At 34.7% G+C, this 27,034-nt stretch overlaps 2 protein-coding genes across 2 annotated transcripts; one reads left to right on the top strand and one right to left on the bottom strand.

The window, feature by feature from the left end:
- Positions 1-506: 506 nt before the first annotated feature.
- Positions 507-6,486, top strand: LOC145620898 (uncharacterized). The gene is made up of 12 exons (XM_081675625.1): positions 507-905; positions 1,099-1,228; positions 1,456-1,558; positions 1,763-1,886; positions 1,991-2,056; positions 3,453-3,491; positions 3,660-3,740; positions 3,863-3,910; positions 4,180-4,230; positions 4,477-4,545; positions 5,108-5,347; positions 5,650-6,486. Exons 1-12 carry the CDS (start codon positions 759-761, stop codon positions 5,905-5,907), a joined length of 1,356 nt encoding a protein of 451 aa, XP_081531751.1. The 5' UTR covers positions 507-758; the 3' UTR covers positions 5,908-6,486.
- A 1,401-nt stretch (positions 6,487-7,887) lies between these two features.
- Positions 7,888-26,975, bottom strand: LOC145619410 (molybdenum cofactor sulfurase-like). Its single transcript, XM_081674094.1, has 23 exons — positions 26,793-26,975; positions 26,362-26,480; positions 26,142-26,246; positions 25,314-25,372; positions 24,897-25,057; positions 23,669-23,826; positions 19,898-20,024; positions 17,905-18,007; positions 17,784-17,829; positions 16,788-16,826; positions 16,278-16,434; positions 15,511-15,610; positions 14,533-14,646; positions 14,147-14,224; positions 13,964-14,065; positions 12,798-12,894; positions 12,370-12,480; positions 12,155-12,219; positions 10,778-10,929; positions 9,444-9,670; positions 8,934-9,070; positions 8,530-8,640; positions 7,888-8,441 (listed from the first exon to the last, which is right to left on the bottom strand). Exons 2-23 carry the CDS (start codon positions 26,468-26,470, stop codon positions 8,331-8,333), a joined length of 2,469 nt encoding a protein of 822 aa, XP_081530220.1. The 5' UTR covers positions 26,471-26,480; positions 26,793-26,975; the 3' UTR covers positions 7,888-8,330.
- Between the last annotated feature and the right edge of the window lie 59 nt (positions 26,976-27,034).

Below are 27,034 nucleotides of genomic sequence, written 5' to 3'. Positions count from 1 at the left end.
CTTGTGTTTATTTCGAGATAGCTTTTGATACTTCTAGTAGAACAATTTTACTATACAATATTTATCAACTCAGTGAAAGACGTTTGGACAATCCCTTGGCATATCGAACATACTATCAAAGATCCTCAGTCTCTCCTCACTCAACTTCATATTTGGAATATTCAACACATTTATCGAGAGGCAAATCGAGTCGCAAATCACTAATGTAGGTAATTTATTACTTATTAGTATCTGATAATATAGATTATGATGTTTATAATAGCTCTAGCGATCTAGCCTATTTCTCTCTCTCTTTTTTTTTATGCATTAAGAATTCCCCTTGTTAAAGGGGCTTTTTAATGTTATTTTTCTTGTATTACAAAAATTAATTATGAAAGTATAATTAGCTATTATTATTATTTATTTATTTATTTATTTTCAGAAAAAAAAAAAAACAAATACAAAATAATACGTAGTAATAATAATAATAAGCCCGAGAACATGGCAAATTTTTAAACAGGGGGAACCCAATAAACAAACACACGCCCATAATTTGTCAAAAATTTCGTTTCTATGTTATAATTTGTGAATTATATGCTCAAATTTCTGGTGTTTAATTCTTCAATTCGTTGAATTCCCAAGAAAATTGATGCCGGAATAATCAATTTAGGGTTGTTTGATGCGAAATATTGGCAACATTGAGATAGTTTTCGCGGGTTAGGGTTTCCAATTTCCGAATTTTGATGCAACAAACCTCAATCAAATTGAATTAATTAGACATGAGCAGATTATCGTTTCGACCTCGTCCTCTGGACATTCATAAGAAACTCCCCATTGTTAAATCATTCAAAGATTTTGAAGATGATGATACTCCAACTTCTACTCGAAATTCCCAAATTTTACGCTATGCTGAGCCTGAAAATGAGGTATTATTCAAATCCCAGTTAATTTATCTCTTAATTTTTCATGGTATTGATTTTTTTGTAATGTTGTTGAACTTCTTACTAACTGTTGAATTTGGAAATTGAAGAAGTTGCTAATTGAGCTTGTTAGAAGACTAGAAGTTGATTGAATGCTTGTGTTATGTTATGTTATGATGTGTGTGAACTTCTATTGTAGGTTCAACATGTTCCTAGTAAGAAGACTGCGGCCGAAATACCGACCCCGGAATTTGTTATTGTTGATACATATGAAAGGGATTATTCTCGCACATTTTTCCAACCAACATCATATATACGTGCAAGAGGAGGTTTGTGCTGTGGCTTATTTACTTCGCAGTTTATATTAAAGCGCGTATATTGATTGAAATGCTCGTATTTGACGTGTATATAGCCTGTTAGATGGCTATAGCTATTGGGTATTGTGTTTAAAGGAGAATTGGAAGTCATTGGAAAGCTTTATGTATCCATGTTGGATATTTATGACAAAATTTATGGATTTTGAGTAATGTAGGTTAGTGTTTGTGAATATCTGCAGCGCGAGCTGAGCTTGGTGAATTTGTTGAGTATGACTTGGACATGGAGGATGAGGAATGGCTTCATGAATTCAACGAAGATAAGAAGATTTTATCACCTGAAAAGTAATGTGATACACTGATACATAATGTTTCTTTCTTTTAACATTTGTGTATTTTGGGATGAGCACATTTTGTGATTCTTTGTGGTGCTCCATGTATTGTAATTTTGTATTTGTTTTATATTAGTGAAGAGATAAGAAGTTCTTTTTATTAGCATACATGATATATGTTTGGTATCTAATTATGTTGCCCTGCGTATTGTTTTAGATTTGAAAATCTTCTCTTTAAGCTGGAGGTTCTCGACCATAAAGCACGGGAAAGGGCAGGTGTTATAGCGCAAACACTTGGTTCCGCAATTCCTGTTCTTCTACATATCGATGCTGCAGTTGAGGTACGGGTGGTAGACTGATGGCTGTACTTTTCATTTGTTTGTTTTTTTTGGCCTTATCCTAACCATGCCTTTTTATGTTTATTTTTCCATGACGGAATTTGTAGGCCCTGCAATCTCATCCTATAAAGTATGCTGTTCTTGAATCTGTTTATTGGTACTGGAAGGAGAAGGTATGCAATATTTTGCAGCTTTAGTAGTTTGATCTTCATAATCCTATGTTCCTGTAAGATCTTCCAGTGTAATACCAGATAGTTTAAATAGTGTGATGAACTACAATGATCTAGTTTGAGGAGTACTGAGTGTTTTCTTTTTATAAATTTTTTAGACCAGTTTTGTAAGATTTAAAAAATAAAATAAAAATATAAAAATTATATGGTATTTGATGGAATCACATTGTCATTGTAGACCATTTATATACAGCACATTGTCATAGTCGTATTTACAAATCAAATCAATCACATTGTCATTGTTGTGGAAGCCGTTGAGCATATCAGTTCAATTGAGGAAAACTTTATACTAAGGGTTTGTTTCTTATTGACTTTGTTATCCTGTTTTCATTTTTTTATACAAAATTCCAAAAATAGAAAACCAGAAAAGGTGTTGCACTTTTCTGTTGTCATTTTTCTAAATATTCATGATTTCAATAAGTTTGACTATTTATTATTATTATTATTATTATTATTATTATTATTATTATTATTATTATTATTATTATTATTATTTTTTAATATGTCATATATTGTGTGACTTTCAAAACAAAAAACCAAATTGCAATGATACCTAATGGACCCTAATTTTTTTTTTTTTTAAAAAAAATAAATTATAATAGAGATTACATTAGAGAGACACCAAAAGGTTAAGAGGTCATGGGAGGAGAATAAACTCATGCCCTTGAGTTATTATGAATCAATTTTATCTACAAAATGAAGAAGAGTCCAGTACTTCTTAAAACCATGAGTTCCTTGACTCGGGGAAGATATATCAATAGTAATCTGTTGGTTTCCTTCTTTCCAAGTGTGCCACTAAATTGCTAACATGCCATCTTCCACCTTTCAACTCAGCACATTTTAATATGTGTCATTTACTCATTTGGTAGTCTGTTAATGAAGCTGAAGTCCACTCAGCACATTGTATTATTCAGTTTAAACTTTATCTAGAGTACCACTTTAGTTGCATAAGTCTTGAAAATAAGTAACACCAACTTACTATGGTGATAACACTTACATTTGACAGCTGGCATCAGGTTTCCTTTCTTTGTTAATTGTTATACTTTGGTCACATGTATTTAACACAATTTATAAATGAATTTGGCAGCAGCAGATTCAGCATGGTTAAAAATAGTTATCCATATTCCATCTGCATCAAGAATAATATATGTGTAAAATTAGATGCATTATAGGCTCACAACTGTAAAAATCTGACACATGGTGATTTGTTTAGTCTCTGGTTATGTAGGACTCTTGTCATTTGAGTTCGCGTCTCATATTATGTCTTTCTTATTTGAGGTACGATTCTGGCACTACAGTACATTATGTAAAATTACTTTATATATTTTTTCTTTCACAGCGTGAGCGGTGGCAGAAGCCTATCCTTAGGCGCTTGCAGGTTAGTCTGAAACCCCTTGCTTATCCTTTCTCTAGAAACTGGCACTTTCCATGTGTGATGGGCAGGAAAATAGTCCAATTCATGTTGGAAATTGTGCAGTCAGGCTTAAATTGCTGGTTCTGTAGTTTTGTTCTTATATTGATTGATTTGACTTATGATTTCTCACAGCCACCACCTCCTGTTAATGATACAAATCCATACAACGTGTTTAGGCCAAGAGAGAAAGCCCACAGACTCCATACAAGAAGGGTGCGTACCTGAACTATTATTACATTCTTCTTCAGGATACCAGATTGTTCATTTATCTTCAACATCCACTTTTATATTATCGTAGTATAAATATAATCAAACCTTATTCCTTTTACATATAGATGCAAAGGAGGGAAAACAATGTGCAATCTTTTGAAAAGCTTCGTCAGGTAAGAAAACCTTATCTGTGGCTCAGTCAATTTTGCAGTATTTGAATTCAAGGTGACGAGAATGTTTTCTACAACCTAGAACCAAGAGGAACATTGTTTTTGCTAAAGAGTTTTGTGGTGGTTGCAAGCAAGTGTATGCTATTGATTGCGTTTGGTAGTCTAGAGATATTGGAATAGTTCTTTATTTTTTTTAAGCAGTTCATTTTGTTTTTCTTTTTTTACCCTGCGCTGAGGAGAAAAATCTGACTGGAGTTTTAATACCGTTTCAGGTCAGACGCAACCTTGACCAAGCGAAGACCATCTTGGAAGCACTGATAAAGGTGTATTTCCTATGCTACTTGAGATTTTTTCCTTGGATTGTTTGTGTTTCTTGTTTTTGTAGGATTGTTGTGTTTCTTGTTTTTTATAAAAACCTTTCTTGTCCTCCCTTTTACTTTATCCCTGTATTTTGGATTGTTGTTGTTACTTCTTATCTATCAGAATTCTGTTTATATTAGTTTTTTATATTCATTCTCTCGTCATGGATCATTGGTTTCCTTTATCTTTAATCGTTTATGACTGTGCAGAGAGAAGAGAAAAAGAGAGATGTTATGGAGAATGAAGTGAGCCTTCAGAGGATACAATTGAAGTATAAGGTACTTACGATGTCCTATTTAATGCCTTTATTTGAAGTAGCTCCTATTAGAGCAGTTGCATTTATTGCAAATATATTGTTGTCATTGGTGTCATAATTTGTCTGGCCTATGTTAGTGATCTTCAATTGTAATTTATCGTCCTTCTTTTGGTCCAATTAAGCTTTTTAGTGTGCAATCTGCACTGAGAAAGATTAGCATCATAATTATTTATCTGGCCTATGTTAGTGATCATCAATTGTAAAACACCGTCCTTCATATGCTGAGCAAAGCCTAGTCTTTTTTTAACTGAATCTGTTGTTTAGTGTGCTATGCCGTATGCTGTAAGAACCGAAGATGATATTAGTACCAAGAGTACCCTTGCTGCTCTTTCTGTTGTATGATTTTAAAGTAATATCATATTGGCATGAGAGAAGTGAATAAGTGATGTCAGGAATCCCTTATCAATAATAAATAAAATAATTGAATTGTGATTGAACACAATCCTATTCTGATTTATTGAAATGTGCCTTTTTTGCCAACTGCCTCTGTACGACAAAAAATCCATAATGTCTTGTTTCTGCAGCATGAAACTGAGCTGCTTGAAGATAGCTTTATCCTTCCGTCGTTTCAACCTTTCTCTAAATTTGGCTCAAGTGAAGATGAATTTATGGATTCAGAAGATGCTGCAAACAACCAGCTTCCTGTCCACCCTGGTAGAGTACAAACTCAGTTTGTTGATTCTAAGCCTGTAATGGTTCAGGCTGGAAGCTTGAGGCATGATTTGAGATGGCGAAATGTAGCAAGCAATTGGATACGTAGAGTGGTAAGTGCATGCTTGTGATTTCAATTCTCTATCTTTTAGATTTTCAAATTTGGCTAAGTAGCTGTTGCGCTCATTTAAGCATACCTACCTACATATTGAAGGGTTGTATTTTGTCCTTTGTCCCTATGTAATATTTAAATTGTTGACTTTGCCTCAAAATATGAGAATGCTATCGTCGGAATTGCATTGAAGATGTTAGCAAAAGGTCCACACAGTTGTCTTAAATGAGGACAAAAGGGAATATTTTTGTTGTGCATTGCGCTTTTCCTATATCTCCCATTTGATTGGGCAGTCTTTTGCAGGATCCATTAGAGCCAGTTATGGCATTTACCAAGCCTCTTGTTCCAGAGAAGCTGGCAGCTGCTGGAATTGCGCCCCCTTCAGATTCAATTGTGCCCCCTTCAGATTCCTCAAAGGCTTCTGGTTCTGCAAGATCACATGCATTTCGTGGGAGAATTGGTCGAGGGGGTAGAATGATATTTGATAGATGGAATCCACTTATGCATACACCAGTCAACTGTGGAGATTCCTTGTACCTCTCTCCGAGACAACAGCCCTAAACACAGTTTTACGCAGCCAGGCTAAATTGTCGCTAACCTCTCCTTTGCCAATCCAGCATCTGTCAAATGCTAATTTGCTGCTTCATCACCCTTGCATTGGCAGCATGCAGTCCTTTTTGGTAGGATTTTTCTAAACCGATCAAGTGCAGTGGAGTTCATCTTGCAAATTGAAGGTATGCTCATTGGTTTGGAAGAATACGATCGATCCACAGGAACTAAGCAACCTAATTAAATGTGGGGAACAGCTTCCTGATACTTTGTATTACCACTGTATTTACAAATGAGCAGTCCCTAAGATGTTTTGTTGGTATTGTCATGCTACGTCAAAGACGTAGGTGAAACTACATCCTTTGATTGCACCTCTTGTTTAAGTGATTGAGAGCTTAGGCTTTGTAAAATTTGAAACGAAAATTTCAATTAAAACGTGATTGACTGTGCATAGCTATGTAGAATAGGTGATTCATGGTGACCTATGTCGTACATGTTAGCAATTCAGTAAAGCTCTATTTAGTATTCCAGTGCTTTACAAGCTGGGAAATTTGTAAATTATTGTGATCTATAACTGTGTTTTTTTCTAGTTTCTTCCCTTTATACTCTTATGCGATTTATTCTTTTTTGAAAACTGTCCCCATCACAACTCAAGTAGGGTCTATGTTGGAAATTTGTTGGGGTTCTTTGTATATCGTGTATCTTTTTTTTATTGCATTAAACAGTACAAAAAAAAGGGTCATCCCCCCCCCCCCCCCCCAAAAAAAAAAAAAATGGTACTATGTATTTTGTTTTAGTCAGTTATCGGATTGAATCCAAACTATCGAAATCTAATTGAGATTGGATTTAGGGAAAATTCGGTTTGGATTGGACTCAACATCTAAAATCGAATTCCAATTTAGATCGGATTGGATTAAGATCAAATCCAAATCAAACCGAACATTGATGAGATTGCAGGTACCATTGTGCGAGAAACTTTTGTAATTTCTCCCATAGCATTAGCAGCTCTGTGGCTGACACTTCAGGAGGATTTCGTTATCAGGGAACCATGCCCATGGCTAAACGGTTGGAGATGCAGAAAGAACAGTATAGGAAGGATATGATTAATCTTGGATTGTTGCCTAGAACGGCATTTGAAGATAATGGAGACAGTTGTGGAGAAACTATAACCATTTCCTGTCAAAGGTGGATGTTCCTGTACTGCCTCCAGCAAGTAGCCAAGTAGCCTCCTCAACGCACTGAAAGGCATTGAGAGAATGAGATCGGCAAGCATAAATTCTATATATGGTCTGTCTTATGTGTTCTTAAATGTAAGTTTTGAGTTGTAGTGCAAAGTAAAATGTCACTCCCTTTCCGTCATACTTTCCCAGCTATCCATAGATAAGGATTCGTCAGAACTCCTGTGCTTACTATCTTATATGTAATATTCGCGCTTGCTATTGTATTAGTTACTCCGTAGCAAATAGGGAGATGTAGTAGTGCCAAGGTATTTGTATCTTCTACGAACAGCAGAACAGATGATATAAGCAGGGAATACGTTTGCTGGCTCTATTTTCTTTGTTTTCTGTCAGCTTTTTCCCTTTATTTCTTGTTGCAAACATAGGCCTCCTGCATAGCCAACTTTCACCAACTCTTGATTCATTCCTTACATATTAGATGACCAAGTCATTTTTTTCTCCAAGCTGCAGATCATTTGATTAAAATGAAGATTGGTATAGGACTATAGGTATAGAAAACATGTGAATAATTTGAAAAATAACATATTGATACTACTATGGCAAACTTATAACAAGAAGTCAAGAATAATTCAGATTAGGTTGGAAGGCTTGCCACAATCACAATATAACCTTACCAAAAACATAGGGGCAGGAGGGAACACTTGTATTATCACGCGATATATGGGGAAAAAAGAAAAAAAGAATTCCAATCTATGTATTATAGAACTGCTTCTTTTGTAATGTGTATATACATCAATACGAGTAGTTTGAAAGAACTGCTATACAAGTTTATCATAAATAATTCTGTGGTTTGGTACATATGGATATTTATACAAACTGAGCACAACTCGGAGCTATACACGTTTTCAATGTAAGATCTATCACTCTTCAACAGGTCTAGAAGATGGTGTTTGACTACAACTACAACAACAAAGTCTTAGTCCCAAAATAATATGGGGTTGGTAAAATGAATGGTCAGAACTCACAAGAAACCATCCACAAAAAATGAGAAGATGGTGTTTGACTGAAGAAGTAATAACTATGAGAGTATGGGTGGTTTTGGTGGGTCAAAAAAAATGGTATGTTTTTAGTTTTTAAAGGGAACACACAGAGTCCAATCTCAGACCATTGACTTCTGCAACACCAGGGCATCAGAAATGCTGCACCCTTAGTCTTTGCAACTGACCATTTTGTGGTGATGTATGGAAAATTCTCTCTCTACCTCATATCTGGATAAACTTCTTCACCCACTGCTAACCATGAATTTAATTCCTCGTTTTCCAGACTGCACTTCTCAACTCGAAGCAGTATTCCAAACAATATTCTTCCCTGCTTCAATTAATTCAATGAGCCATTCAATTCGAAAGATAAAGCATGAGAATTAAAGTACATATTCAAGTAGGAAGCTATGTCCTACCTTCACCCGCCTATATGATGCTAAAGTTGCCAAAGGTTCGCTTGTTTTGCGCACATGTTCTGATTGGTGATCAAAGTTGATCATCTGGCATCGGTTGCATCCTCCCAATGACTATCAGAAGCACACATAACAAATTAACAATGAGTGGTAACTCCATTACATTATATGACAAATGGACATTAAGTTGATGCTTTGGATTTGTGAAGCTCTCAAACTATGAAGACTGACAAAATAACATATTAACAGCAGGGTTGTTCCAACGAGATAAAAATATATGTGCTTATTATGCCACGACTTTTAATAACAAAAATTATCATATTTAATAACTCATACAAGAAGGGAAGACCGGAAGTGTATCAAAAACTTAGTATTAGTTTCAGATTCAATTGAAAACACAAACTTACTGAAAAATACTTGCTTCCAATTCGAACTCCTCTCCAAAGATCTTCATTGTATGGTTCTCCCCCGGATATGAGAAGGTTAGGGCGGAATCTCATTGGGGAAACCTGAGTAATTGGTGCTTGGAGAACTTGAGATATTTCTATAGCAAATTAAAAGAAAAAACCATGATCAGTAAAATGATGTAGCAAATGTATTTCATAATTTTGTTGGCAGAAGGATTGCTTTATTGATAGTAAACTAGAAAGTCATGATAGAGAATATGGATGTGGAATAAAAAGAGCTTTGCCACACAGGCCAGCCAAAGATAAGTAAAAAAGTCCTGATGAAAACCAGGTAGTAAATAAAACTAGTAAATAGAAAGAGTATTAAACTAGTAATAGTAAATAGTAAGCATAGATTACCAGTTGCAAAAATCAACTACTTTGCTTCTTACCAAGACTAATTGAGAAGTCCAGGGTAAGGATTCAGCCATAGAGAAGATAGGTGGATGGAACAGAAATGTTAATACATACTTGATTTTAATCTATCGTTGAGATCCATAACACTTGCTTCGGATATGAGCAAGAATTGGGCTTCATTGACAAAATTTAATGAACTCTCCACATCCCTGCACATGCCTGCACTTCCCTGTTTTTTTATATAACAATTTGAAGCAGAGGACCTCCAAAGAATGCATGGGCGCGCAATAGCATTACTAAACCAGCTGTTAACTTCCTGATCATAACTCTGCACTTCATATCTGGTAATTGTCATTCCACCTCTTAGCAAATTATTATGCAGGCTTTCAATCAAACAATTGAAAGCAAATGTTGTAAGTTCACCCATCACGCAAAGATAGAATAACGAGATCATTGTTTGGTTGTATATACTTAACTAAAGCTACTCAAACATGTCAAAATGAGTAGCAGAGTAGGGGAAAGAAAGCACCAATAGGTGAAAAGAAAAATGATATATTTCCAAAGGATTGGTGTTCACGGATTTTGCAATTATTAAATAGGGTATACGTATATACTCCATATCTATTTCGAAACCAAGTTATCCAAGGAAAGAAGGCCAAACAAATGGCAGATTAAACAATGTATGTAATAGCACAAAGCCTATCATACAAAAGAAATCGAACCAATTGAAAACAAGAGTTGAATAGTGTTTTCTTTTAAAACCTTAGTCTAGTAGTATTATGTATTGTATATGACTAGAACAGTGCAGCTACCCCACTTGGGTCAACATAACCCTACATTGATTTCAAAGATCAATAGTATGAAAGAACAAACTCAAATCTCTAATAAGCTTCCCGTCAAAAAAAAAAAAAAAAATTAAATAAATAAATAAAAATAAAATAAAATAAAATAAAATAAAATCTCTAATAAGCTTGAAAAGGCCTTGTAAAAGCTAGAATAAATTTAATTAACCTGGAAGGACAGGAAAGGTCACCATATAGATGAAAAGAAATTGCAAGAGGTCATTATAGGAAGTAATCAATAAAAGAGTATTTAGGATGGATTGGATGAGGTTTTCTTTATATGGGAGATGTAGGAAAAGAAGATAGAAGATGTAAGGGCCTAAGACCTGTAACAAATGGCCATAGGAAAAGAAGATAGATGGTGTAAAGGCCTAAGACCTGTTAAAATTGGCTGTATAGCACTATCATAGGTGTGAGGTGAGAAAATAAGGATTATGTAGTACAAGATAGGAAGTTAGAACAATAAGTCTCATTTGTGAGGATTTTATTTATCCAATTACTGTTTCTACTTTCTAGACCTAGTAATATCTCAATGCATGAGCAGATGTGACAATTTCATAAAACACAAGAAAATAAAGAAACTCAACCAAAAATATAAATATATACCTGTGGCCGTGCATATCCATCTCTTCTCTTCCTAAATAGTATGACGCTGATTTCAGGAGAATCTGGAGTTTTGTTTCGCATCGTGGTGATTCAACAAATAGGATACCTTGACTCAAGTCTATAAATGTACTTATAAGACTCATTTCTGGGGCCTGTAAAAACCAACAAAAGACAATTGAACATTATGATGCTTTATCCTGATAGTAAAAAGGATATCAGTCTTTTTAAAGGGAAAGTGCAAGAGAGAAGCACATAAATCAGTTGCCCAGAACTAGGGTTTCCAATAATCTGAAGGGAAGCATATATCAACTGAAGACTCATGTACATAACCTCACCAGTAACAAGACAAAAGAAGGGGGGGGGGGGGACATTCCAAAGATGTGGTATAAATCATGCCCATCTCGCCGCAATCACAACAGGTAAGCAAGATGAAATCTCAATTCAGTTTTCTTTAAAACAAAGACAGAGCTGGGGCGCAAAGGAACATGGTTCTAGTGCAGAGGGTGTCAAACCCAGTAATAGCAGCCAATGCCACGCAACAAGTAAGAGATGTATCACATCGTCACAGATATATCGCAGAAAGCCATCTCTGTAATCCATTGCAAGGCACCCACTCCGCTAAGTAATGGCCATTTTATTTCTCCATGACCAAGACTTGGATTTGTGCTCAGTCTTAAAGTGGTAAACGAGTATAATTCCAAAAATGAACCAAATTTTCAACCTTTTGATTGATTTCACATCCAAGTTCAATAAAATTCACCAAAAATCTACTTCTTGAACTCAAATTAAGATTGTAGAATGTTGGAAGAAATCGGAGTTAGAAAGAGGTAATTTAGTTCATGTGACATGTATGATACATGGTGAAGAGAGAGAGATAATTTCTCCAATCTCTACCTATCCATTTCTTGAGCCACATGATTATAGGCCATGTTCCTTAATAGTTCTAAAAGTGAGAGAGAGAGGAAAAGGAGTTGATAACAACAAAGGTCATTTCTGCTAATCTTAATATTGTTAATGATTCTTGTAATCTTTGTAGTTCGATATTCTGAAGATTGGAAGAGTCATAACAGACAAGAAATTCTTCTGACAAGTGATCTCCCAAGGGCCCAACTGCCCAACAAAAAGCACCAGATCAATTCTTGTATGTAGTAAAGAAGCAACCGCTACTTAACGCAAATTCTATCCTAACTTGAACCCAAACTACACCCTAGAAAATCAATCTGAGCACATAGAGTTCAATTATTGAGGAAAACTTATCACTTGTTTACGCATGATTGTTTTAAGAATTAAGAGTGCCGAGAACCAATTTTTTACCAATTACAATATACAACTAATGTAACTTTAAAGAAGTTCATTATATTTAAAACGAAAGCACACCTTTTTCTGAGTAAGAATTTCCGCACTTGGACTTCTCAGAAGCCATTCTCGGTCATGTAGCAAACCTACAATAAGAAGGAAAGCTCATGTAAACAGAAAGGATTGCTCAAGGCGATGACGATTGCATAATGTCAAAGTTAGCCTTTGCATGTCATCACCTCCAAAATAAACATCCCTAGAAAACAAAGATCTCGACAACATAAGGAATTATATACCTGTTTTGCTTAGAGGCCAACTATCTACAGAAAATCCTGCACAAGATTTTATTGGATAAACAGTGATGGACTTCAGATACAAACCCCTGGATTTCTCCATTTTCTCTGAATCTGCATCCAAAAAGATTTGAGATGATGCATCACAGTAACAGCAGCGTAGGAGAGAATTAATTTACTAGTGAAACTAGTGCATACTGCATAGTAGTGATGAACAGCAACGTATTGTAACTAACTATATAATCCAATCATAACCGGTGTGAATCTCCCAGTTATATGAAGAAATATATACTGACCATTTCATACATTCATTTGGTGATACAAATTCACCACTGACTGAGACCATTGAGTGCACATTAATGACAAGAATGCAACTGCTTTTCTAATTATGAATATTACAAAGGAACAATAGCAAAGTTGCAAGGATCAACCTTCAATCAAGTTAATGTCGGACTCCCGTAGAAGGCAATTATATCTCACTGGAGTAGGCAATACCACAAAGGAACTTACTAGAAAATCGATTAGTTTCTGCATAAGACAACAACACGTGAGTATTGCAATTAGGAGCTCTTGAAAAGTGAACGATATATAATCAATCACAAGCCCAACATTCTTTCAAGGGAACAAAAAGAATCTTCTAATTTGAAAATTATATCCTTGTAAGTATAATGCAAAATAAGAAGGAAAATAGAAAAAACTGAAGATGGGAGGAAAAGTGAGTAATGTTATTTACTTATTTCAAAGAGAAAGGAATGCAAACATGTGAAAAGGCTCAAAAAAAAAAAAAAAAAATAAATAAATAAATAAATAAATACTGAAAGAGTTAGATGTGGTTGATCCATCATTAAATTAAACAACATTTTAAGCATAATTAAATCTAATAAAGCTCAAAATGGATAACTGAAAGTAATTTTATCCCTTACACTATATTAGGAATAAGAGATTTATTAATATCCATTAAAGAGAATCAGATTGGAAAATTCCCGTCACCATCTGCCTCTGACACATTGGATCAATTCTAATCCCATTAACAAAGCTTCTACCCCTGATTACCTACCCCTTGACAGAATACCTTGCCTATAATACCTTATTTTTTACTCGCCTAGTGGCTCTTTCAGAGACTATTAAAGACAAGCTGTTCATATAACTTTACTCTGCACTGATCAGTTGCAGTTTTAGTGAGCTCATGCTCTCCTGTGATGATAAATATATGACTTATTATTAAGAACTGATAACGTCTTGTCATCTTGGGGCTAAGTTCTAGTTTCAGAGAAAGTTCTCATTCCACACATGAAATGAAATGGAACCTTTCTCTTATGTTGTATTAGGCTGAAGGCAGCAACATCACAGCCACTGAGACATTACTTATTCATTGTAGTCACCTTTCTTTTCTTTTCTTTCTTTTTTTTTTTTTTTTTTTTTTTTTTTTTTTTTTTTTTTTTTTTCCCTGAAGGGAATTCATTGTAGTCACCTTAATTGCTATTAACTGGCATTTCCCCAATTTATCATCATGTTCACATATAGGAGACTCATTAGTAAAAATGCAATAAGACATAAAATAATTTTCTTGTTGACTTGCAAGGCTGCATATTATTACCTTAGCTTCCTCAAAAGTTGACATGTAGCCAAAGGACACTCTAACAGCTCCTGTCGGCTTTCCATTTACAATGTCAAAATCATCCCAGCAGATATGACCAGCCTGAGTAGAAGACCAGGTGGATATTATAAATGGATCAAACGAAGTAATGGTCCACACATGAAAAGCACAATAATGGAATACCTCAACATTTGACAGGAGCTCTGTGTGAGAAAGGCCAAGGTACTTCGCACAGGCACCAGGATTACAAAAACATCCTGTCTACAAGAGAAAAAATTACATCAGAGAGCAACCCTGCATAAAGAGTGCTCGGCCCAAGAAAATGAAAAATTTATAATTAGAAGAAATAAGATACATTGCAAGCAAGATTTTATTTGATGTTTCTTTCCATCAACTGAGTTGCTTCTCCCCACACTATCTTGACATACGTCACAAAACTAATCATAGTACTCATGTAAATTTGACACATGTAGATTGGCCAGTATTTATCTTCACAAATCACAGGACATAGAACCTCACTGCCAATATTAGGAATCTAAACAGAAGAACAAGTGTTTCAGGTATTTTACCCGCAGCTGAATTCTAGATAGAGAAGCCAATTTCTCCACCTCTCGATATCCATACCAAGAGCCATCTGGTCGTTTTAAGTTGAATGAAACAATCGAGCCCTTCTTCTCAGATATCTACATAATAGCTTCTGAGTTATACACTAGAAACAAACTAATTTACAGTCACACTCACACATAGAGGTAACAATGCACAGATGCTTAATGAACAAATAATACTCAGCATAGCAGTTAAGTTAAGATTATGATAATCATCAGCCATGCCAACAAAATCCTCACCCAAAGTCCCAAACCATAGAATCATAGATCCACTTATCTAACAACCACAAAATTCCATGTTGTGACAGGCTGAAGCTTCTCCAACACCCCCCCCCCCCCCACTCACACACAAAAAGGATAACAATTCTTTTATTTTATTTATTTATTTTTTCATATCTAACAATAGTCTACCTGTCCATCATTATTGGCCAGGGATAAGACCAAGGTACACTACATCGCATGGTTGTATCAATTACAGAGGATTTAATTTTCATAATAATAAAACAAATTTCGGTCAGTCTGGGCTCATAGCTTCCATTCTTGACAGTTTATTCAGCTCATAAAAGAATCTCTAGCCTCTTCAGGGCAGTGTATGCTGCCTTTGAATATAACAAGTGGAAGACAAGCATCAAATGCATGTCACATCACCAATATGTTTGCAGAATCACATATACCTATGTTGTAACTTATGCTTCGATTGCATCTTGCAGAAAAAGGTCTACTTATGAAGTCAAACTTGCAAACATTTCAGATAATGCAATAAGGGGCAGAAAAGGTAGAATAGAAGAGCAAATTTTTTTTTTTCTCCGAAATCCAAACCAACTTGAGAGAATTTCTTTATTAGTTTATATAAGACTTGTTCATGGAACTCCTCAAATGTGTAACAGAAGAACTAAAGCTCTAGATAAATAATCAAAAAGTAGTTTATACTCCTATACTAACCATGCTGTTATCTCCATAAACTATGCACGCATCGGCTCCATTATCATGCTTCAAGCCAGAGAGTACTCTCCTCAAATATGTTGCAAGAGAAGAAGTGTGCCTTCAAACAAAGTCAGAATGTCACTATCTTATCAGAAATTACATTATTAATTGCACATCTCAAAACAAAAGTTCAAATTACAGCACTCTCACCAGCTATTACCCAACACAGTACATAAGTTCCACAAAGGCACCAATAACATATGTCTGGATGAAAGCTAGGAAAAAGTACGCAATCACATTAAAAAAAGTATGTAGAGACGTGTAGGTCAACTTGCTGACACTTTTTGGCACTCAGATCCTGTTTGGGCTTCCAAAGAATTTGTTTGATTCCAATAACTTCTTTGGATAAAAGGGGTTCAGGGGCATAATTATCAACAAGAGGAAATTTTAAAGGGACAGTTTCGTCACGTGACAAAATTAATCTCTCCGAATATCATTTTGGCTAATCCTGGCTTTGCAACTGAGTTGAGTTTAAATAGAAATCATAACCCCAAATAATACACAATTTTTTCTAGTTTATACGAACTACTACTACAACAACAACAACAACAAATTGCAACAATCTCAAGAAACATCCTTAATGTATTTTATACACTAACAAAAATATCCTTGAACAATACCTAGTTAGCAACATATTATTTACACATAACTAGAGGTCTAGATTCTGTAAAATCAAGTCTGAAAGGAAAATAATTATATCTTTCTTGGATGAAATTATTCCATACCGAGAGATTGAAGAAATAGTATAGGTATTTAACATTCTGAAGCCATGACGAATGGAAGCAATGCTTATAAAAGATGCAGTTCCGTCCTCAAAAGATTCTTCAATTCCATCTCTGTGCTTGACAAAGTCCACATCAGCAATTGATGCCGCTACAGTTCCTGCATGATAATATGATTTTAACAATATGGAGTATATGTTAATAAAGCTCTATACAAAAAAAAAAAAAAAAAATGTACGGCTCCTGATATAAGTTGCAATTTGTAAGACAGTCTCTGATCACCAAGAGTAAGACTGCACACATCTTGACCTTCCTAGACTCATATCTGGCTTAAATAGGGCACTCTTGCCCTAAAAATGTTATAGATTTAGCATTCCTCCAATGAGGACTACCAAGTCACCCCACAGCCACGGTGCCAGGTGGGTGATAGATAAAGCCAAGTGAGATGATAATTGATGATAACTAAAAAGTCAGCCATACCGGAAAATTCATAAATAAATTTAAACTACATACCCCCACTAAAGTAAGTCTTCTTCAGCAACTTTGCAGCTTCTGTAATCCAGGAAAAAAAAAAAAAAAAAAAAAAAAAAAAAAAAAAAAAAAGACTTAGACATACATTTACTTTGATAACATTGTATTTATGCACTGTTCATACTGCACAATATGGGCAATTCTTTCAATAACTGTCATACAAAATTGTACAGAATGTAATCACAATTATGTCCCTGTATGTAATATGTATAGCAGTATAGGTTAGTATGAGTGTGCAAGAACCTCTCCACTTCTAAATAAAAATTTCATACTCTCACTAGGCGATACTCCAATTATAGCTCCTACATATTCCTTTACTACCAAAATGTCATACACTGCTTATGCACTATACCCTTCAACATCGATGATATATATGTGGTAATATTTGGACAAAAATCACAGCATATAACAAATATAAGCAAAGTGAATTTATATCTCACTAAGGCTATTCAATTGTCAGCTTACCCATGATCAAGGAGAGAAAGAAATTTGGATTGAATGATACTATTTTGACACTATAACTATCTAACAAAGAAAAGTTCTAAACACATTAAATTTTAAAAGTTGTTGCTAAGCAGAATTTGTAAGTTGTAACTGTCACACAACTCAGTAAATGAAAGGGTCGACAATCCATTCGTTGTCCAGAGCCCCAACAATAATTAAGTCAAGAAACTACTATTCACTCCATCCAGAAAGATGACAAATAACAAAACTCGGCCATAAGGAATAGTAATTTTTTCTTAAAGTTCGGTCAAAACTGCATTGGATCTACACATATAATTATGCGAAGAAAGTTAAACGATTTATTCTTATTCTTGTTTCACTCAAAAAGCATATGGAACATTATGGGATAAAAGAATTTCCTTCACGTCATCATCCCCTTTGTGTTCATCCATTTCTCTTCTCACTCCAATCCATCAACTGAGAAAATTTAATACTCTCAAATTCTCAATATAAAAACTCTACACAATCACTTACCATTTCGGACAATGAGAGCACCAAGCCCAGTTGGATAGCCAAATATCTGTTGACAAAAGAAGAAATGTGAAATGAATCAGCAGTCATCTACATACAACACTAGGAGAAATATGATGGCTACCTTATAAAATGATAGAACAACAAAATCAGCTGGATATTTCGATAAATCAGGTGGTTCTGTTGCACATCCTTTGGCAGCATCTATCAAGACAAGCCAGCGACCCCTTTCCAAAAGAATATCCAAACCAAAAAATTAAAATATTCTACATGAAAGCTATAAGATCCAAAATAATATCACACTTGGGGGGAGGGGGATGTGAGGGAGGAGGACTACTATACTTGGATGTCATGGAAGTATGGAACCAAACAAAACAAATTTTTAAGGATCCAAAAAAATTTCACATTCTGTTAGGAACCCATATATGCAAAAATACAGTACAAATCATCATTGGAAAAGATTAAAAGTGTTGGCTGGCTGGAGTGTGGAAGATAGTCTCGTTGGAAATTTGGAGGTACACTTGAAATGAAAGAAACCAACAGGTCTTTGGAGGTATAGCCTCCCTCCTAATTAAGGATTTAATTTCCTTTAACTATAGGTTTTTGAATAGCTAGAATAAAATATTAGGTACTGAGAGATACTTGATGTTATTGATTTTTGGAGTAATTGGTCCATGGTAGTTTGATGTAATGAGCATTTTTTTCCTTTGCGCTCTTTTTGTACATAGGTGAAATCCCCTTCAAGCACATATATTTCAAAACTACTTATTAAGAAGTATACAAATTTTATCCTTAATCAAAGCTGTGACATTCTTCATGCAAAAGTTTCAAAATCTACAGATCCCCTACAATAGTACAATGACTATAATCACATAGCCCAAAATTGGATTGGCATGTTGATCTTCAGTGGATCCTACACCACTTATTCTTACTAAATCTCATGTTACTAATCAGCATACGCACCAAATGTTAAAGCATTATAAAATCCTCTGGACACTCCAATCTCAAAGTATTTACTCCAAGGATGCCGAACCACCAAATAATGCAAGAACTCTTACTTATCTCTTAACTCCATAGACACAGTCCAACATCAATTATTGCACTTGTTAGAGGACAGAATTTGAAGATTCTTATCCGTGTTAAGACTTAAGCCTGCCCAGCTAAACATGCTATTCGCAAAATAGCTTCCTTCTTCAAGCCTTAGCTTTCCCATGGAGGCTAAAGAAAACCCAAAAGTTCCAAATTAGAGAGGATAATATAAGAGCATTTTACAAGAGAAAATCCCATATAAATTTCCTTAGACTTCCATGCTCTGAGATAGCAGGAGTGAGTGCTTGCAAGTGCATCCAAACTGTAACACTAGAGTGTACATAACTGCACTAAATCACCCAACATCATAAAGAATCAGATGGAAGAGTAAACTACCACAATAATCCCATTAAGTAGATGCTTTATTGTTTTAAGACACAAAGTTCCCAGAGCCAAGACTCCCTCTTTGGATGTGTAGGCTAAGTCCCACCCAGCAAGATGGCCCCTTCTCTCCTCCCAATTCCACACCAACAGAAGCATCCCATAAGTCTTGTCAATGTCATGGCAAAACCTTGGAGTTCTGAAAAGGTAGAGGTGATATAAAGAAAGATCCAAAATAGATAAGAGTAGACAAAGGTGATCTGACCACCAGAGAGAAATTAGCCCCCCTTACAATACCCATCAAATTTCAACCACTTGGTCCAAAAAAGATGTGCCCCTAGGATTACCCCTAATCAAAGTCCAAGGTAAGCAAGCGCAAGCAACAAGAAAAGAAAACTTGTCTAGAGCATGGTAGCACAACCAAGCTACAGAATTTGGCTTCTACTTTAGTTCATTCTAAGTCAAAATTTTCTATTGCTCAGACTATAGCAGCAAAACAGACAGCCTTTTTTGTATTTCTAGGCTTCTGTGCATCCTCAAAGCGGTCCTTTATGATATAGAGTTGATTATAAGAGCACAAACAGGATTAATTAGCATGGAAGATCCAAGAATTAGTAAGACAATTCTATAATCCACACACCATCTAATACCAGATTAATTGATCCAGTACGGTAAAAACCATGCAATATGATAAAAAGTTGCCATACTTGGTCAGGATTGTATCTTTAAAAGTGTCCTCTGACTGTTCCTTCAAAGCTCTAACTAAGTCAAGGTTGAACCTCGTGCCAGAGAAATTGCATTCTGATGGAAATGCAAACAAATGACGTGCATTGCCTGCATAATATGCAGCCAAAAAAAAAATGTCAAAGCCAGCCTAAAAAATCAGAAACTTGTCAAAAGAAACCATTACTTATGGCAAGAAGAATGACCCACAAACTAGATGCAATATGTAGGGTTTAAGCCCACATCCAAACAACACAAGCATGAATAGTAAAATACAGAGGAACTAACGCATGGGTGTGCCTATAAAGCAGGGTAGCAAAAACATGAGCTAGAGTTTCATATAATTGGACAAAACCTTGAGGCAGGGCCATACGTTAGGCGGTAAGGCCAAAGGCATATGACTTTGTTCGACGATCGGTTTTCAGGGACATCCTCAGATTCTCAGAAGCAATTTAGCTTAAGAATTCCAGCAAAGTGCCTATAAAGCAGGGTAGCAAAACTTGAGCTAGAGTTTCATATACTTGGGCAAAACCTTGAGGCAAGGCCATACGTTAGGTGGTAAGGCCTTAGGCATATGACTTTGTTCGACGATCGGTTTTCAGGGACATCCTCAGATTCTCAGAAGCAATTTAGATTAAAATTCCAGCAAAGTGCCTATAAAGCAGGGTAGCGAAACTTGAGCTAGAGTTTCATATACTTGGGCAAAACCTTGAGGCAAGGCCATACGTTAGGTGGTAAGGCCTTAGGTCTATGACTTTGCTTGAAGTTTGGTTTTCAGGGACATCCTCAGAAGCAATTTAGTTTAAATATTCCAGCAAATTTAAATAATTCTTGTGTGATGTGATCTCCTTTGTTAAGTTTTTCTACTGTATTTTTTCCTTTGCATAGCATGTAGAAGAGGTCTCGTAGAACTAAATTTCCTAAATGGCTTTGCTTCTTAATCCTATTTGGAAAGAAATCTCGAAAAAAAAAAAAAAAATCTACAACATGTGATTGAATTGTTGGCGCCTATAAACATATAGGCAATTGTAAAAGGCTAACTTTGGTGAAATTGTGATGATCAGCAATGAAAAAAACATTACTATCTCCATTCCTTGAAAGTTGAAATCGATTACAATTTTTGTTTTCATCCATTCCCTTGAGGCCTTGAATTGGTCACACATCCTCTTTCATCCATTTCGATAATATTTTTTATACTTTTACCCTCCCTACCCCACATGCAACACTCTTCCTATCTTTTCTTACACACAATCCTCTTGTAACAATTTTTATCCTAAATTTTATTAAATAAACTCCACTTACAATGCTTTCGCCAATACAATACTATCACCAATACAATTTCTTACAAATAAGTGAAATAACCCACTTGCAACACTCTCTCCCACCTTGCTTAATCTTTGTTTTTTTAGCAAGGAAGAAAGAAAGTGTACTTTTTCCACAGTATTATATTCATTACTACACTTAAATTATTTTTACCATTTTATCGTTTACCAACAATTCTTGATAGCAAGTGGCATTGGAGCTTTAGTCAAAAGGTTCAATTATCAAGCTAAAGTTTTGACATTCAAGGATTTAATGGCAAATAAACCTTTTCCTCATGGTGTGGTAGTGTACCAATAATACTAAAACTAACAAATAAAATATATACTCTTTTTTATTTAACATGTATTCTAGTGTTCTTTAAAAAAAATAAAAATAAAAAATAATATAAAAAAAACTATTTGGTTTGTGCTGATGATAGTTTCTAGCTAATTTGACTCTGTACAATTTGAACGCATGGGTTGGTCAAGAATAAGTAGTAATTAACTAATTACTTGTGATAATGAAATCAGTGTAGACCAAGTCCCATAACACATGGGCAAAATGGTCCTTATTTCCAAAACTCCTGAGTCACTTAATATATATACTAGTCCAGACACAGGTCATTTAAGTCATGCCATATCCATTAGTCCCTGTATCCCTGAAGATGTTTTTATTTTATTTTAAATAAACTCTCATTTCACTGCTAAAAAATCTGGTTTAAAGCAACATTGGAGTTGTACAAAAACCAAGCTCTACGTGGATGGAAACTATTTTTAGCAATATAAAATCAGTGCAGCAAATTAAATATATAAATATAACTAAAGTAATTACCGTTGATGTCATTACTTTCCACATGTCAATTTCTTGTAAAAAAATTTCCCTCCAAAACTAATAATGACATTATTAATTTTTTTATCAACATAAATAAAAATTTGAAAATGCTAAATTAATTATATATTTTTCTAATAGATTTTATATTTGAATTGACTAATTATGCAATTTCCATTGGAGAATTAAACGAAGGTCGGACTATTTCATTCTCTTATAAACATTACGGAGTATCTTTTTCTCCTACTCCATATAATTGATACAGATTATATGAATTGGGGTGTCCACTCTTTATTAATTTATCAATTTATTAGATTTTTCTTAAATTATTTCTACTAAGTACACATTACACACAAATAAGCTAAAAGATATTGTTAAAATCATAAATTATTGTTAAACTCGTGCATCGCACGAGCCTAATCTAGTTTTCTTATATATTACCAAATCCAGATAATCAACCATTCACATCATGAGAGGAGAGAAGGAACATTACATCACTGCAACAGAGTATTATTGCATTGAGTTGCAAATTTTTGGTTTGACGTTGCCCAATACTTCGGAGATTTCTGGTGACAAGTGACATTATAGGCATCAATCATGATACTCCTATGTCTCTCATGGTATAGGATTGAGGTCAAGTGCTTTCTCTATAGGTACTTCTACAATCATTTCCTTTTCTCTGTTCTCTAATGTAAAATTCACCAACAATGAAAAGCTGCGGACAGTTTCGAGGTTAATATTTTCTACATTACTCTTTTTTAACTCTAAAGAGGAACATTGTTTCCTGCCAATATCCAATAATCATTTAATTTAAGGAGCAATTGTCCCAGTCAACCTCTTGCCGTATAATTTTGTCAACAGATGACAACTTTCAAGCACCTACACAGGTCAGAAGTGCTTTTTAAAAGCATAAATGATATCAACATTGATATCACCTATGTATATCGGACACTAGGGCTGTTCACACTAGGGTCACGACACGGACATGGGATCTGTGTCTGACTCTTCACTGTGCACTTAAGCACTTCCATTAAGAGTGTAGAGAAAAAATAGGAGAGGCATGAAAAAAAAAACACATCTTGATCGAAGACCACCATTGATATAGAGAAGATGGAGAGAAGAGGACAGTCATTTATTGGTTGAATTTACCGAGGAAAGAATTTAAAAAAAAAAAAATTAAAAGGGGGTGGACGTAAAGAAAAATTTAAAGCTTTTGTAACATATAATTTATTTATTCAAATTTAAGTGATGCATTGACGTGTCCCGTACCCATGTCCAAATATCGGACACAGTCCAATGTCTTAAAATTTTGGAATTTGTCAGATCAGAATCTTGGACATGTGTCCATGTCCAACACCCATTCCCGAGTCCATGTAATATTGACTTATATCACTACTTTCACTAGTAAACATGTCCTAACCTGATATATTAACATGAAGACAACCTTTCATACAGCAAAGTATTTTACAAAGTGTAATGTTTTCACGTGCAATTTATTCAATCTAGTCCATAGAGTGCCTTTATTCATTTATAATGACATTACCTTACCTATAGCAATGACATCCAAACCAAATCAAACTTCTATATAGTAAATTATTCCTAAAGTTTCGCAAAACATAAAATACCTGGAGAATCTTCTTTAATGCTTCTACTGGCATTCCTCCTCTGTATATCATGTTGTGCCACTTTAAACAAAGATTTCTGGTCAGAGGAAGATGTGTCCTGATCCACAAGTTCCTCTACATCTACTGCAACAGCTATAGCTCCTTGCCTCAGAGCATATCTATTGAGTTTAACCCCAGATGTCAGCAAGAATAGATTGAAGGGGTGCAATCAGCCAATGGAAAAAACAATAACCAAAGGTGTCGAGCATACACTAAACAATGTACTTTAATCATGTAGATACAACAAAGACAAATATGTCATGTTAACTACTTGCTATTAACAAACATAGTCAAATATGTAAGAAGTTTTCCTAGTACCCTTTTTGGCAACAAACTGAAGAATTTGAAAAGAAAACCTTATACTACCTCCGTTTCATATTTTTTGCAACTTTTGCCAAAAATGGATGCTACACATTATTTGCAACTAATCTTTTCTTTCCTTTTTAGGCTGTCATTTCTCTCTTTCTCTCTCCTCATCACATGCATTCTTAATTTTCTCTCTCTATCTTACACTCACAAACAAATTTTGCCTAAGAGTCCGTGCACTCTTCAAAGTTGCAAAAAATGTGAAACGGAGGTAGTACAATTTTTGACACAAACTACTTTCCCAAGAACCTACTGATAAACACATACTATGACATAGGGGTTTTGAATTTTGATTAGAAAATCGGGAAGTCAAGTCAGTCAACCACATAAAATACGTGAAAGTAAGTTTTAAAAAACTGAATAAGTGATCTACAGCTAAAAGACTTCATTATAAGCATCCATACAGTAAAAATAAAAAATAAAAATAAAAAAAGTCATTTCATCTTCTCTAACACAGAGTAGGCAATTCATCAGCACTAACACCATGGAAATATATGAGCATTCTTTGAAATCAGTACAATAATGACGATCCAAAATAATAACTTTCTCCATACAACTCAAACCCTTGTGAAGGAAGACAAGAGAGATTCATAAAAGGCAGTTGTAATATAAGGTTCCAGTAGACAAAAAAGCTGATTACACCCTATCTTATATCCACTCAACATCAAGATATTAATGACAGGAGGAACCACATGTAAGGTATAGCACACTGAAAAAGAACTCCAATCTAGCATCTGAACCACAATGCATGTACAAAGGAGCTAAAAAAAAAAAAAAAACACAGATCCTTTGATAATTTAGGCTGGTAGAGGATAGTGCATACTCTCTTATTCCAATGACGCTATTATGATTCTCCATTGTGTACATGAAGTGGCTTTGATTGCTCCAAGGAAAGGCCTCTCCAACCATCTTTAAAGCAGCTGTTGCTCCAGAAGTGAAAATGCACTTGTATTCTTTTGCAGATGCATTACAATAATCTAAGACCTACCACACAATACATCATGATCATTTGGAAGATAAAAAGGCCTAGGATATTTATAACTCAACAACATCTAAGGCTACAAACTCAAAGTCCCTGAAGCAACACCAATTTTGAAGAGGAAATTGATAAAAAATAAAAAAATAAAAAAAAAATATAAAAAAAAAGGGTTAAATATTCAAAAAACTATATATATGACTGGCCTAAAACTTGAGTTCAGTTTTAAAGTTGGTAGATAGATCATAGATGAGTCAATCTTACCTGCTGACGACATTCTCTTATGATTTCAGAAGTAGCCAGGCTGGAGTCACTTTGGCTGTCTTTATTCATCCAACATTAAGAAAAACATTTTTGGTGTTCAACACAAAAGCAAGTAGAGTTGCAGCTGATTGATCCTATCTTTCATGTTTGACCGCAACAAAAAATCACAAAGAGAACACAAAGACAATTTATAAAAGATGAGATACAGCCTGAATTCTTGGATCTATTTAGAAGAAAAAGATTATGAAACATCAAAACAAACAAATTAAAGGTCTTTTTGAAGCACCATGCAATATTAGCTAACAGCAGCAATCCAGCAGCCTAAATTGAACTCAAATGCTAAAGTAGGATACAAGAAGCTTATAACTTTGAGCTAAGACCACATTTTGGTAAGATGATTATCACTTCATGTTAACTAATCATGCCTCATATGATGTCTTGTTTAGCAATTATTCTTTTTGTATTAATAAAGCTAGGAGTTGCCTAGTATAATGACAAGTGCTACACTGACAAAGGAAAAAATAAAAAACATGTTTATACAACTCTGATTGTTCGGGGAAATGAAAAGTTTGTTCCTTGCCATACATTGGCAAAGGAAAAAGGAATGAATTGAACCCTTCTCCCCCGTTTGTTTAGTGACAAATTAATGAATTATGTAATGTTGGTTTGTACTATAATTTCATCAAAGGACATAGTTTCAGATTTACAAGACCCTCCAAACGTTTGAGGCGTTCATCATCAATACAAATGTAAGAAACCAACATCATCACCAACAATATATAAAGAAGCAAGCAAACATAATTAAAATTATGCACGAGCATCGGATACGTGGATTTCCATAAACATTAGAAGTAAGGTCCTTGAAAATTGCTTCCATTTGTAGCTCAGAATACAATGTAGCCCCAGCATGATCCAAATACACAGTATCAGTATCTACAAATTCAAAGTGACAATAATAAACACATCTTGGTCAATAATTAAAATATAATCCTAATTCAAAATAATCAGAAAATTCTAAAATCTCTTTTTAGAAAAATGAAACCACTACCTAATCTCTTGAATTCAGTAGCCCGAATTTTGTCAATATTTTTTGGACCATCCGGGTACCCGTAATCCTTGCCAAATTCTCTCAAGAATTGCTCTTTATCCATTTCCATCACTTCACAACTACAAAAACTCATCAAAAAATGATTTAATTTGCAATCCCGGGTCGATCGGTGTCATTAATGTTTAATTAATATTCAAAGTTTCGACTTTTCAACTCATATAGTTGGCCCTAAGGGTTGCATATATCATTTTCCATAATTGAAGTGAAAAGAAAATAGTATAAACTAAAAGAAGCAATTTTTAAAAACTCAATTATTGAGATGAACTTCAAATTGCATAAATCAAGAATAAATTGGACATAAAACGTAATCTGACAAGGTATAAATAAATGAAATTGAATTAAAAAAATTGCTACAAATCAGTGAAACTTACCAGAAATTTGCAAAAGAGGATTGAGATAGTGAAGAAGAAGCTGGTAAATTAGCGTAAAATTGATTGAAAAGTGCAAATTAAGATGAAGGATTAAGTGGTAGAGAAGATGAAGAAAGGGTGTTTGAGGCGGTGTCGCCGGTGAAATTGGCGGTGGGATTTGGAGGAGAACTGAATTGCGTGGGAGATCACAATTTTGCTTCCTGCGTTTTAAATAATGGGCCATGGGATCTTGGGCCTTTAAC

Source organism: Chenopodium album, chromosome 27 (assembly GCF_948465745.1).
Source record: "Chenopodium album chromosome 27, dcCheAlbu1.1, whole genome shotgun sequence".
NCBI classification, from domain to species: Eukaryota; Viridiplantae; Streptophyta; class Magnoliopsida; order Caryophyllales; family Amaranthaceae; genus Chenopodium; species Chenopodium album.
The sequence above is the reverse complement of the archived record's forward strand: the minus strand, read 5'-3'. Positions and strand labels throughout refer to the sequence as shown.

What these genes read in the sequence shown, in the direction of transcription:
- LOC145620898 (XM_081675625.1), top strand. Translation starts at nt 759, where the DNA reads ATGAGCAGATTATCGTTTCGACCTCGTCCTCTGGACATTCATAAGAAA. An exon ending in ATATCGATGCTGCAGTTGAG is followed by an intron (nt 1,887 to 1,990) that starts GTACGGGTGGTA and finishes CGGAATTTGTAG; the next exon opens with GCCCTGCAATCTCATCCTAT. An exon ending in CTATCCTTAGGCGCTTGCAG is followed by an intron (nt 3,492 to 3,659) that starts GTTAGTCTGAAA and finishes GATTTCTCACAG; the next exon opens with CCACCACCTCCTGTTAATGA.
- LOC145619410 (XM_081674094.1), bottom strand. Translation starts at nt 26,470, where the DNA reads ATGGAAATGGATAAAGAGCAATTCTTGAGAGAATTTGGCAAGGATTAC. An exon ending in TACTGAATTCAAGAGATTAG is followed by an intron (nt 26,247 to 26,361) that starts GTAGTGGTTTCA and finishes TTGAATTTGTAG; the next exon opens with ATACTGATACTGTGTATTTG. An exon ending in TAATGTTTATGGAAATCCAC is followed by an intron (nt 25,373 to 26,141) that starts GTATCCGATGCT and finishes GGATGAATAAAG; the next exon opens with ACAGCCAAAGTGACTCCAGC.